At 42.1% G+C, this 13,141-nt stretch overlaps 1 protein-coding gene across 7 annotated transcripts in view; it reads left to right on the top strand.

Annotated features, from left to right (window-relative positions):
* Positions 1-13,141, top strand: part of Mtm1 (myotubularin 1) — a 109,576-nt gene that overhangs the window by 16,363 nt on the left and 80,072 nt on the right. For all 7 annotated transcript variants that reach the window (XM_021251646.2, XM_004874117.4, XM_087209767.1 and 4 more), the window contains exons 2-4: positions 4,613-4,682; positions 7,155-7,227; positions 8,829-8,923. In XM_021251646.2, coding sequence (XP_021107305.1) covers positions 4,623-4,682; positions 7,155-7,227; positions 8,829-8,923 — 228 coding nt within the window. In that variant the 5' untranslated portion in view covers positions 4,613-4,622. The remainder of the gene's footprint in view (positions 1-4,612; positions 4,683-7,154; positions 7,228-8,828; positions 8,924-13,141) is intronic.

A 13,141-nucleotide genomic window follows, 5' to 3' on the forward strand; every position in this document is an offset into this window, starting at 1 on the left:
CAGCCATCCAGGAGCCCTCTGGAGAGAGAGCATGTTGGAATTAATTTAAATGCCAACACACAGTAATAAATCACATTAAGGAGGATCAAAAGAGAAAGCCCACATGCCTCTTGTTGATGCTTTGTTTGTACACAAAGTCCAGCAAAAGCACTCGGCAAGGGCGAGTGATCTCAAATCAGGTGACTGTGGGAAGTAGAGCTCCCCTTGGTGTGTAGTGAGGCAGCGGCCAGAATTACTTTTAATTCTGCTGCTTTCAATTTTTGAAGTAAGGATAAACATGGCCTGTATTTGTTTTAGAGCGTTTGTAGTGATGTCTGCTCTCGGTGCTTTGTGTGATCTATTTTTCATCTTCAACAGAAATGGGAAAGCAGTTTCTTAGTCCTGACAAAGGGCATGGGGGAGGAGGTTTTTGTACCTTAATTTGAAACATCTGCCTTATGGGAGAGGCCTGTAGTGGAGGATATTACAGCTCTGGCTCTTTCTGGTGCAGATCGCTTCATAAGTTGGCACAGCAGTTCTGTGCCTCGAGCCATCAGACCTCAAAAATCTTGTGTGCCCCCCTTTAATAAGCTTGCATGAATTCCTGGCCTAAGAGAAATATTGGGCAAACACCCATTGCGTTCCTTGGCCAGATCGTTATTGTCCAGTTCTTCACACATTTAGCAAATGCCTACTGAGTACCTGTTGGTGCTAGGCACCATTACAGGTGTGATGAATATAGCAGTAAATAAGTTTTAAAACCAAGAATTCTTGTCTGCATGGCTTGTACCCTGCTGGGGGCTTGTATCCCAGCTGGGGAGGTAGACAGTACCAGTTAGTATTTGAAAGGTGCTAGGAGATAGAAGGAGGGAGGGATAAGGAGAGAAGAAAGATCCACTGAAGTTGTCTTGCATTTAAAGAGAGACAGTTAAGCACATTTAAAAAAATCTGGTTTCTTCAATAATACCACCTTTCAGTAGCTTTGTTTGAAGGGGCTTAGAGGCCCTGAAGATTGATTGGCGCCATGTTTGTTCTACTGAGATTGGAACCAGCCACAGCCAACCTGGTTTCCTCCAGGACACCACCTAGAAGACTTTTCCCCAGGTGGAAAGGACCCCCCCACAGTCTTAGGGCACCTGGGGTAGAGCTGGCCCTGTCACTAGCTGACTGGAGGGCCTGTCACACACCCTCATCTCTGTCCTCAGAGAGGATTGGGCTTAAGTCATTACAAAGTTTTTCTTGAGGATCAAAAATGATAGAAGTCTACCTTGGTGTAGAATCTTGTAATTAGCATATATATAGGAAATTAAGCTTCAGTTTTTGCTTTAAAGCCAAGGTTGCCAAAAATCAATGCTTTTTTAAATAAAAAGGATTACGCTTCATTGTTAGGGGTTTGGGACAAAATGGTCTGTAAACCAAAAGGGCAGCTGGTTTTTGTAAATTTCACTCTGGCTTCTACATATTCTTGAACTGCATTTAGTCCAACATAGTTTCTCTAGAGATGAAGATGTGGACGAATGCTTCTTAGTAAGTTACAGTCAGGTCCTAGACAGGTGAGCACAGCCAATGAATCGGGCAAAAAAGTGCCACATGACTTCCCATTGTCTTATTCCAGCCATTATTATCATGAACTGTTTTTAAACAAAAGCTTTAGAATTCAGTCATACACTGTCTCTGTAAAAATTAACTTTCTGTCTCATGTTTGTAAGATCAGAGCTAATTTGTAGAAGAATTGGTTGTGGTGTTGGCATTCAGCAGTGATCCTTTCATAATTAAAAAATGTTGATAGCTTGTTAATGGATACATGGAATAGTTCTGAGCCCTTCACATGTATTAGCTCATTCCTTTTGCCTGACAATGAGGAAGGAAAATAGGAATAACAGCACCAGAAGCCCAGAGATGTTAAGTAACCTGTCCAAGGTCAACTCATTCCGAGTGGCAGCGATGGGATTTGAATGAAACTGGCTCCTCCATCTGGCCCTGTGTCTGTAGGCTGCAGGGCTGCTGAAACGGTTCACCAGAGCAGGGCTCATAGCAGAACTGCCCTGTGTCACCTGAACCCTTGAACTCTGGCTTGTGCTTGACCCAGATTTGAATAGTAGCAGTGTCTGGTGTAACTCCAGAAGTGAGCGCTTCCAACCTGAAGCCCGCTGACTGTGACCGTGCGACCCCATCTGTCTGAAATGCCCAGAATGGATGGTGCTATAGTGATCAAAAGCAGTTTCCTGGTTACCGAGGGGCTGGGACATTGGGGAGCTGAGGTTTCTCTTTGGGGTGATGAAAATGTTCTAAAATTGATTATGGTGCTATTTGCACAATCCTGAATAAACCCTTTAAATTGCACATACAAAAGGGTGAATTGTATTATACATGAGTTACATCTCAATAAAACAGTTTAGAAATGAAAGGGAAAGAAACTTTCTTCCTTCATATTCAATTGAAATTTTTCACGAGGCTTGAAGATGACAGAGAATTTCTCACTATGGTTTATGAATGAACACACGGAGGTGAAGATGGGTGGACGACCATATAACCTGGCATTTTGAGTTTCCTTTGTTGACTTGACAGTAATAACTTTGTTTTTAAATCATTGACTTATGAGATATTAAAATATTTGATCACTAACAATGAATTTCATATCGGATGCTGAAGAGAGGACCTCCCCCAATACAGAACCTTGTTGAAGTCAGTGGGGCAGTGTCAGGGCAGATCTCCCCACCTGCTGGGTCTGGCTCATCCCACCCTGTGCTCTCTCTGAGAATAAAAGATTGTCTTGCTTGGACATGCACTTAAGGTTAGAGGGGGTTTCAAAGCATAATATAATATTTTGTCTAAATTCAATTCATTTGCAGTTATTTGTAAATATTTTAAAGTTATTTTTAATTTCAGTCTGTCCTGCCTCTTAGTAGTTTCAGGGTTTTAAAATTTGAGTATCTCTATCAAGTATTTTTGGTTTGTTTTTTTCTTTTCTCTTTCTCCCTATCTCTACCCCTCTCTGTCTCCCTCCCTCTCTCCACCTTCCTCCCTCCCTCTCCGATTTCTTTCTCTCTCTCTTTTTTTTTTTTTTTTTTTGGTACCGGGGATCAAACTCAGGACTTTCTGCTTGTGAGGTAAGCAGCGGAACCACTGAGCTAAATCCCCGGCTCATTTTTTATGTTTTATTTATTTATTTTTGGTATTGGGGATCGAACTCAGGACCTTGTGCTTAAGAGGCAGGCAGCGGAACCACTGAGCTAAATCCCCAGCCCCTCTCTGATTTCTTTTCTCTCCCTCTCCCTCTCCTTGCTCTGTTTTCTTGAGATGGGGGTCTTTCTTTGTTGCCTAGGCTGGCCTTGAACTCCTGGTTCCAGCGATCCTCCTGCCTCAGCCTCTCAAACAGCTGAAGCTACTGGAGAGTACCACAGCCTCAAAGTTGTTTAAGTCTCAATGGTAGTTCCCTAGTTCCAAGATTTTGTGAACTAATATTCACAATGGTCCCATCATGATGTTACTGGATGTTAGATATTAATAATCATTATTCATCCTCTAGATAAGTATGAGTGCCATCGTGTGCCATGTTACAGCCATGGACCCAGTAGGCACGGGCTCACTCTTACAGAGCAGATGCTGTGTGAGGGCAGCCTGGCAGTCCTAATCTTGTAAGATTGCCCTCACCTGGCCATCTCCTGGCTCTGTCCTGGTGGTTGCCCTGCTCTGAATCCTGGTCACCTCTCTCAGGTTTATGTCACAGTGTGTTGATAATCTTATTGCTGAGTTTTGTTTGGGAGTGAGTGCTCTCAATGCAGCCTGGCAAAAAAAGATCCTGTGATACCCACAATCACCTTGTTGAATTGGGTATGGTTTACCTCTCAATGACTTCACATACATACATGTATATATATATATATATATATATATATATGTGTGTGTGTGTGTGTGTGTGTGTGTGTGTGTGTGTGTTATTAATTTGGTAAAGAAAATAAAGCATTACTAGTTTCCTGTTAATGTACTGTTTACAAGTCAAAATAAATACTTGCATTAAAATGGCTTTGTATATGTTCTGAATATGTGCTTTTATTTATGTCTGAATTGTGATGAATATGCATCATTTAAATGAACTATATACTTTCCCTTGAAAATACTGCTTAAATCAAATCTTGCTAATTTAATTTCAGTCAAATCTGTACCATTAAACTGCTTTCATTTGGAGAAAGCAGAATTCTTGAAGGGGAAAACAGTATAAGTTAAATTTCCCACCCTTTTATCATTCTGCTTGGCTGCCTCTAAATTACCTTTAAAAATTAAGAAGCATTGAAATTTGAAGCTGGTTGCACATTGATAAACATTGAGGCTTTTTTAGATGCCAGTTTGAGTGCTGGAAATAAAAATTCCTGGAATCTGTGTGGCATCTTCCTCGTGTATTTAGCTCCTCTTTTGTGTTCTTCCATGTTCCCTGAGCCTTTGTCAGAGCTTTTTCCATACTGTGCTCTGGTTCGTTCTTTCTATGTCTCATTCCACCAGGGCTTGGGAAGGAGGCAGGGCCTGCAAAGTAGTACTCTCTGCACTCAGCTGAAATATTTAAGTCTCTGATGTCACATATGCTTGAAATTCCAGTATCTATTCCATTAATATAAAATGTTGTCTTTCTTGCTAGAGTTTCCAGTATGGCCTCTGCATCGACTAAGTATAATTCACACTCGTTGGAGAATGAATCTATTAAGAGGGTAAGTTGAGTTTTCATTTATCTATCTCCCTGTTTTTCTCTTTTTATATTTGAATATTAGGCAATACTTGGGAGGTAACTGAATTACAATTTCATTCTCTACTCACTTAATATAAGTACATTAATCCTTGTGATTTTATTATCCCACCTCATTCTAGGAACGATTTTAGATGGCATACCTTATATGTGGGAAGTGACTTTTGTTCTTATAACTTTTCATATAACTTCATTTTTTGTTTTTGGGGGGTTTTTTGGTACCGAGGATTGAACTCGGGTCCTTGCTCTTGTGCAGCAGGCGTCGAAACCACTGAGCTAAATCCCCAGCCCCCATATAACTTCAATTTTGAGATGCTGTTTTCTGAACTGTTGCCAGACCTTACATTTTGGGTCCTAGGCAGTCCTCTGTCCTAGGCTTATCAGTAGGCCAGGGTCCACCAACCCAGTTGTTAAGCCTTCCTAAATATCAGTACTCTTTTCTGATTATGAGGATAAAAGAGTTGCATGATTAAAACAAATATGACTTTAACAGAAAATGGTTTAGCGTAGCCAGGGAGAAATTGTGCAATTTGGGGAGATTTCAGAACCTAGATTGAAAGGAAGGGTGAATTTAAAGTAAGCTTTATTCATCAGAAAGGTTAATTCACACTCCCCCGGCAGTGTACAGGATAAGGATCTCAAGTGCTCAAAGGGAGCAGAAGGCTGTCTTTTCATTTGTCTTCACTGATTGCTAACAAGGTTGACTGAAAAAAAGAAGTGTATTTATTGTTCATTTGTATTTCCTTTGCGACGTAACTGTTCATGTCCTTTGCCTATTTGCTTTTGGATGTTTGGGGAGGATTGTCTTTTTTTGATTTATAAATGTTCTGTACATCGTGACAGTTAACACTTTATAATATACAGGGTTATTTTTCCAGTTTGTGGTCAGCCTTTTACTTTTTGTAATTTTTATTTTTATTGGTCCATGTTTGCAGTACATAACAGTTACATTCCTTGTGGGGAGTTGGTACACGGACATGACACTTCTTAATTAATTTTTCATTCCCTTCGCCCTCCCCTCCCTCCCCTTCCCCCTAACCTCCATCTCTGGGTCCCGTTATTTATGGTATTTTGTTTTGATTTTGAAATCCAGAGTTTCAATGTTTTTATATAATCATATATGTCAATCTTTTATATTTTCTGCTTTGAGTGTCCACGGGGACCTTCTTCATCCCCAAGATTATATAAGCTTTTATTGTATTTTCTTTCAGTATTTTTATGGGATAAGAATGAGTTCTAAACATAAAAGTAACTTCAAGAATGTAATTATAAGTCCTTGTGTCATGTTCTCTGATATACATTATATCCTGTGTCAGTTTCGTTATCCTGTGTTAATCAAACATTCCCTTTCTTATTTGGGGGTTTCATTCTACTCTCTCCTCCTGGTCTGGAACTGTGACACTTAGAAGGTATACTGAATATGACATCTGCCCCTTCTGCTTGTTTGGTTATTGAGAGGCAGGATTAAGGGATGATAATTGCTTCTCATACCATTTCTCTAAGGTGCATGACTTGAATTCTCATTGAGGAATGTGTTCCTGGCAGGGGACAATTTGTCTTGCCCACAGCCCTCCCCTATTTTAACTAAAATGCTCTTGCAAGCACTAAAAAAACTCAAAATTGGCTGGGAATTTTAATTTTTGTATTGAATAAAAAAGATAAACCATTATAAATCCAACAAAACATCCCTCTTTGATACATTCTATGTCCCTTAAGTATGCACTTCCCGTTTCTCTTGTTCCATATCCATTTGGATAGTCCTAAGAACTCACCAAAATGTGCTGGTGTATTTGTTCCTCAGAGGGAGGAGTTGCTGACTTCACACAGGAAATGATTGCCGCATGCGTTGGAAAAAGTACCTAGAACAAATGGGATGGAGCCTAGTGATGAAGAAACCTTTGGGCCACATAGATGCTAGTGTTGTGCGCTGTATGTCGAAGATGGACCCTGCCGCATCCCATTGGTCCCAGGCAGCCAGGTCCCAGGGCTATCTGGCAAACTGGACTCTCAGAACTCACCCAGAGGTTTAGCAGTTAATACTTTGCCTGCAGAGCTGCCCAAGTGATTGGATGGGGTGCATGCCTGGGTGTAGCTCCAAAACGGAGTTTTCTGATGGACCATTCATTCTTACCTAGGGTAAGGCTCTTGGTAAAGGTGAAGAAGTCAGAAGTTAGAAAGGATCTTAGTAAAATAAGAAATCTAACCAGGGGTGGTGCCGTACACCTGTTATCACCGTACTCTGGAGGCTGATGCAGGAGGATTGCTGTGAGTTCAAGGCCAATCTGGGCTATGTAGAGGGTTCGAGGCCGTCCTAAACTACCTAGTGAGACCCTGTCTGAAAATAAAAGTGTATTTTTAGTTGCTATATTCCAGGCTGTTTTGAGACCCTATATAAACATAATGTCATTATTTCCCAAAACCTCTGCTTGATTTCCAGACATCTCGAGATGGGCTCAATCGAGATCTCAGTGAGACTGTTCCTCGACTCCCAGGAGAAACGCTGATTACTGGTAAGGGCCCTCTGATGCTAGGATCGAGTCACTGGATGAGCAGCATGGCAGGGTCAGGTGGCTTGAGTCCCACTTACTCTGTGCAGGACAGAGAGAGCTAGGCTAGTGTGGTTTAAAAGGGCCAATGGACAGAACTCTGCATTCCTGTCTTGATCAAAGAGCTCCTTCTGGAGTCTTGTGCTCACAAGGATAGCGATACTCTTGTCGCTGTACCAAGGACTGAGCATGATTTAGGAAAAAAATAAAACATGGATTATCTCTTGCAAGACTTTTACTAGAGCTGTAGGTTATCGTGCTTTAAGGTTATAAGGACAAAATAATATTAAGTTTTCCAGCCTATGATGTATGCTTCAAATTGATAAAGGCTTAAGGACTCTCCTCTTTGAGATAATAGAAGATCATACTGGTTTAAAGTCCTTCATTTGCCAGAAAATGAAAGTTAGTAATTTCGAGGTAAAATGTTGATGTGGTGTTTTCACAAAAAAATCCTATCAAGAGGAAGGTATCAACTTGGAAGGGCCAGACCTTTACACCTTAGGGCGACAGAATCACCTGTCAGCTAAATGCCAGTGTTGTGGGCATTCAGATTCAGTGTTGCAGTCCACACTCGGCCTGCACACTTCAGTGTACTGGGAGCCAGTAGGTTACCACTGTTTTAGGGACCCTTCGTGGCCTGAGATCTAGGGTTTGGCCTAAATGGCTAAAACGTGGTGCTGGTCAGATGAAGGTGCTAGGCAGAGTGCTTTTGAGAATTAGTTACCAAGCACCAAGAGACACTATTCTAGTTTTGAGATGGGAAGTAGTGGGATGTGTCCATCCCAATTTCTAGAAAAGAGCAAGAAGATATTTTACTTGTGATGGTCTTCGTGTATGACATTTTGGGCCTGGGTATCAGGGCCCAAACAATAACCAAGGTAATAACTAATTGAAGTGGCATGAAGCACTCTTAGTGTATTCTTCATTTAACACCTGAAGTGAAAGGGATTTCCAAGTCACTTTAAAAATGAAAAGCTAGTAACACAGTCAAGGACATCCTTGAGAGACAAGAGAAAGATATATTTTTATTATAATTAATTAGCTCTTCTGATTTAGTTTCTCCTTATGTTTGATTCTACCAAATATGTACTATTCTCTTGACCATCTGTTTTATATCACTGAAATGTTTGAAATGAGTCTAGTTAAACTCTTCTCTGGACTATTAAAAGAGAAAGAATATAGAGTAGGGCAAACCTCAGTGCTCAGTCTTGGGGTGAGTCCACGAGACTGCACAGGTGGATTGCCATCCACTGTTACATTAGCTCAGATAGTCACTTTACAGCCATCTGAAGGTAGTAGCAGCAGTATCCTTCACATCTGCTCTCGGGCAAGCTCAGGGAAGCTCTGCTAGCGTCCAGAGGTGACATGGCCCTACTAGCTCCCCAGCTGCCCTGATTGGACCTAGCATGGTGATGTGGGAACATTGCCAGTGCTTGCTTTCCACCTCTTCAGTGATTTCTATCATAGTTATTCTTAGCTGAATAGTTCATATTAAATTAGTGCCATTTGTTGTGTATCTTGGTATATATTTCCATTATTTTAGGGTACTTTTTTTATCTTACTAGACAAAGAAGTTATTTACATATGTCCTTTCAATGGCCCCATTAAGGGAAGAGTTTACATCACAAATTATCGTCTTTATTTAAGAAGTTTGGAAACGGTAAGTAACATGTAAGACCATAAAGATGACCCTAACTGTTAAAGATAATGCTAAACTGTTTCTCTTCTACCTTGCAAGATTGACTGTGGATCAGATTAACATGGGGGAGATACAGTCGCTTCTCAACTCTCTAATTTTTGCTTGTGCCGAAGCTCATTTAACACTAACACTGGTTTATGTAAGGAACAGAATCAATTTTACAAATAGGTTTTATCCCTCACTCCTGGGGAGAGGTTGGTAATTGTAATGATGTGCTAGTTTGGAGAAGTTAGTTTGGTGTAGAACGCACATTCTTAACCAGAAGCACAGATGAGAACCATTTGTGGGACTTAGTAGATGATACAGATACCCCAGATGTTCTGCGCCAAAACGCCCTTGCTTGTGCTCAGGCCCAGGTGTATTTTATAAAACATCACAGAGGAGGGCACTGGTGTGAATCCCTGCTAAGGCCCCTCACACTAGAACTTTCCAGGTGTTAGTGACAAAGCTCTAGGCAGCAGTGTAGAGCTGGCATGACTGTGATGTGACATCTTGCCAATCTGCCTCTTGGGCCTATGGCCGTGAAATGTTTGCCACCACAGTTCATGGAGGGTCCCACTGATGGAACAATGATACGGAGTGGAGATGCCACAGAAGGGGAAGAGAGAATGAGTAGCTGCTGTGGCTGCCACAAAAGAACCAATGGGAGTTGGGGTGGGAGGTGTTGCCCACACAGCCTGAAGGGGCAGGTGTAGCTCCATGGAATAGACTAAGGGGGAACTGGCGTGGGTACAGGGGAGAGCAGCCCATCACTGGCTTATACACAGGAGACGCTGAGATTATAGAGGTAGTCTAGCTTTTGCTTCATTGCTTTAGCCCAGCGTTTCTTTAGGACAGTTGTAATCTAAATTAGTTTGCATCTGTTGATGTTTTTCTTTATTGTGTTCATTATTCTACCTGAATTGTGGCAAATGCTGTTTATTATCACTGTTGCCTAGGCTGTGGGAGCCCACTTGTATAGCCACTACCACTCCTTGGCGTGTCCCATAGCATGGTGCTAATAGGCATGGGTTTGTGGATCAGGCCATGGGGTCCTGAGACTGGGAGTTTTCTTGGTGTGGCTTGATTCAGACTTCCAAGTAAGACCAGAGATGAGTGAAAGTCTAGTTTCCCAGAATGAGAGACATTAACAGCTGTGAGCCAATGTCAACCCTTGGCAACAACTGGTAAAACTTCTACAATTGGTTGTGTGTGTCTGTGTGTGTGTGTGTGTGTGGTTGTAAAACTTTACCGAAGGACATAAAAAAGATATGTTTGAAGACTAATGAACCACCTCTTTAGATTGCAAGAAATGGTAATAAAAAGATCTTAATGTCACAGATTCAGGGCATTTCAAACTTAAACATACAGTATTTCCAAAAAACATTTCATGCATTAAAACCAAATAAATTTAAAATAAAATGGGTACACTTGAATTTTTATTGTGGACATTTTCATAAACTTCCAAATGATTAAAGTATGAGAAATGCACAAAACAGTATTAAAAGAATGATTTATGTGCTATTTTATTTTTTATTGGTTTGTGTCTGGGATACATAATATTTACATTCATTTTGGGGAATTCATACATATATACCTTAGCTTGATTGTTTTTGATCCCCCTTCTTCCCTCTTTCTCCTCTCCCCCCTCCAATGTTATCATTTTAAACCGATGACTTAAGTACATGTAAGAGAGGAACCACTGGGAGTGTTACCGTGTGTCACCTTCACAGCTTCTAGCACACGGTAGCTACTGGCAAAGACACAGGGGAGTAATGGTGGTGGTACACCTAGGTGGAGTGACAGACTGTATCAAAGGCTCGATGCCAGCCCAGAAGTGTTCCTGGTGCAGTGCATGGCCAATATATGAGAAGCAGCAAATTAGTTAATGTGCTTGGTGACAGAGTTGGGCTTTGAAATGATCTTGATTGGCTAGGATATTGGAGCAAAACAAGGAATACAAAATCTAGCAAAGATAACTTAGTTCAATCAGTTGTGTCATTAAGGGATGCAAGACATCTGTCTTAACAGACACCTAAGCCTTTTTGAACCAAGAATTGGATGTGACTGATGAAAAAGCTAATATACTGTAGGGAATAATAACCAAAGTTAGTGACAAGACAAAATGGGACACTGAGCCCTGTCTAAAGCAGTGGGTTCAGATGCACGTCCCATGTTTTAAGAGAGCCATTGACAGACTAGAGAGATCTCAGATGAAGAAAACCAAGCTAAGGGACAGAGATATGAACAGTGATCAAAATGAATGTCCCCACACCCTGCCGAGGTCCCCAGTCGCGCGGAACACGCCGAATCGGCCCGCTGCAGACCGGCAGGTCTGTGCACACCCTACCGAGGTCCTGAGTCGCGTGGAAGATGCCGAATCACCCCACTGCAGACAGGCAGGTCTGCCCACACCCTACCGAGGTCCCCAGTCCCGCAGAACACGCCGAATCAGCCCGCTGCAGACAGGCAGGTCTGTGCACACCCTACCGAGGTCCTGAGTCACGCAGAAGACGCCGAATCAGCCCGCTGCAGGCAGGCAGGTCTGTGCATGCCCTACCGAGGTCCTGAGTCACGTGGAAGACACCGAGTCACCCCACTGCAGACAGGCAGGCACCTGATTCCACATTACCAAGGCGCAGAGGACACCAGACCACCAGACCAAGGTACTGAGTCCCACTGTTCCCGGCCCAGAGGTAGGAGCTTCTGAGCCGTCGTCCTACTGCTCCTGGTCCAGAGGAAGGGGCTTCCGGGCCACCATCCCTCCCACCGCTCCCAGCCCAGAGGGAGGGCCTTCTGAGCCACCATCCCACTGCTCCTGGTCCAGAGGAAGGGGTTTCCCGGCCACCATCCCTCCGGCTGCTCCCAGCCCACAGGAAAGGGCTTTTGGGTCACCATCCCTACCGCTGCTCCCGGCCCCTGTCCCACCTCACCCAGCTCAGAGGAGGTAATCCCTGCAGGCGCTAACAGCCCCCCGCCCCAGTTGAAATGAGAAAACACATAAATAAGTCTCAAAACCAGACTTCCAGATCACCTAGAGCAACCCCAAAGGGAAATGAGATGGAACCCTCTGATACTCAACCACCTGGACCCACTGAACTGGCAACAAAAGGGGATCTGGAAAAAATGAAATCAGAAATAATTTCTCAGATAACAGGAGAAATTGTGCCCTTAGTGCAAGACATGATTAATAATTCTAGAGAGGAGCTCAGGAACATGATGGAATCCCAACATAAGAAACAAATGGAATCCATAAAACAGATGCAAATAGATTTCCAGGACATGAAAAACTCCATTGAAAGTCTACACAGCAGAATGAGCCAGTGTGAGGACAGAATTTCAGATATAGAAGATAAGATTGCAATTAGTGACCAGGAAAAGAAAAATTGCTTCAAAATTATAAGGGAACATGAGAAATCAATCTAGCAGCTGCTAGATGATGCAAAAAAGAATAACATAAGACTGATTGGGCTCAATGAAGAAACAGGAGAGAGTGGAGATGACATAAAAAATCTCTTCACAGAAATAATGACAGAAAACTTCCCAAGCAGGGGAAAAGAGCTTGCCATACAGATAAGTGAGGCATATAGGACTCCAAATAGCCTTGATCAAAAAAAATCTACACATAGGCATATAATTGTTGAGATTCCAAAATGAATGTTGATGCAGCAAGCATGGTGACGCACACCTACAATCCTAGCACTTGGGAGGCTGAGGCAGGAGGATCACTGAGAGTTCAAGGCTATCCTGGGCTACACAGCTGTCTCAAAAAAAATGAGAAAACAACAAAAAAAATTAAATGTTGATGTTTTGTCTGAAGAAAAGAAGACTAAAGGGGCAAGTGATAGGGCAATCTTTGAATATCTAAAGTGCTGTGGGGCAGGGATTAGATTTATTCTGTGCAAATCCCAAGGGTCAAATTGTGATGCATTGAGAGAGTTTATGCTAATATAAATGAGAGTTGTCACAAATTAGATTTAAAACAAATGTCAGTGTTTTTCGAGATACCTCTGATAGGCATGCATTACTTTTATAATTGGGAAAATACTTAGCAAGTTTCATTTATTCTGTTTTCATGTGGCACCTTGCAGGACAGGGGTTAGCCTTGAGCGGGTGAGTGACATGCCCACCTGACAGTGACCATAAAACTTCTACCAAGATTTATGCAAACATTTTAAATAATTTGCCACAACATGTAGT

This window comes from Heterocephalus glaber, unplaced genomic scaffold (genome assembly GCF_053883595.1).
Source record: "Heterocephalus glaber isolate CG9 unplaced genomic scaffold, H.glaber_assembly_v1.0 deba00001066, whole genome shotgun sequence".
In the NCBI taxonomy this organism is placed as follows: domain Eukaryota; kingdom Metazoa; phylum Chordata; class Mammalia; order Rodentia; family Bathyergidae; genus Heterocephalus; species Heterocephalus glaber.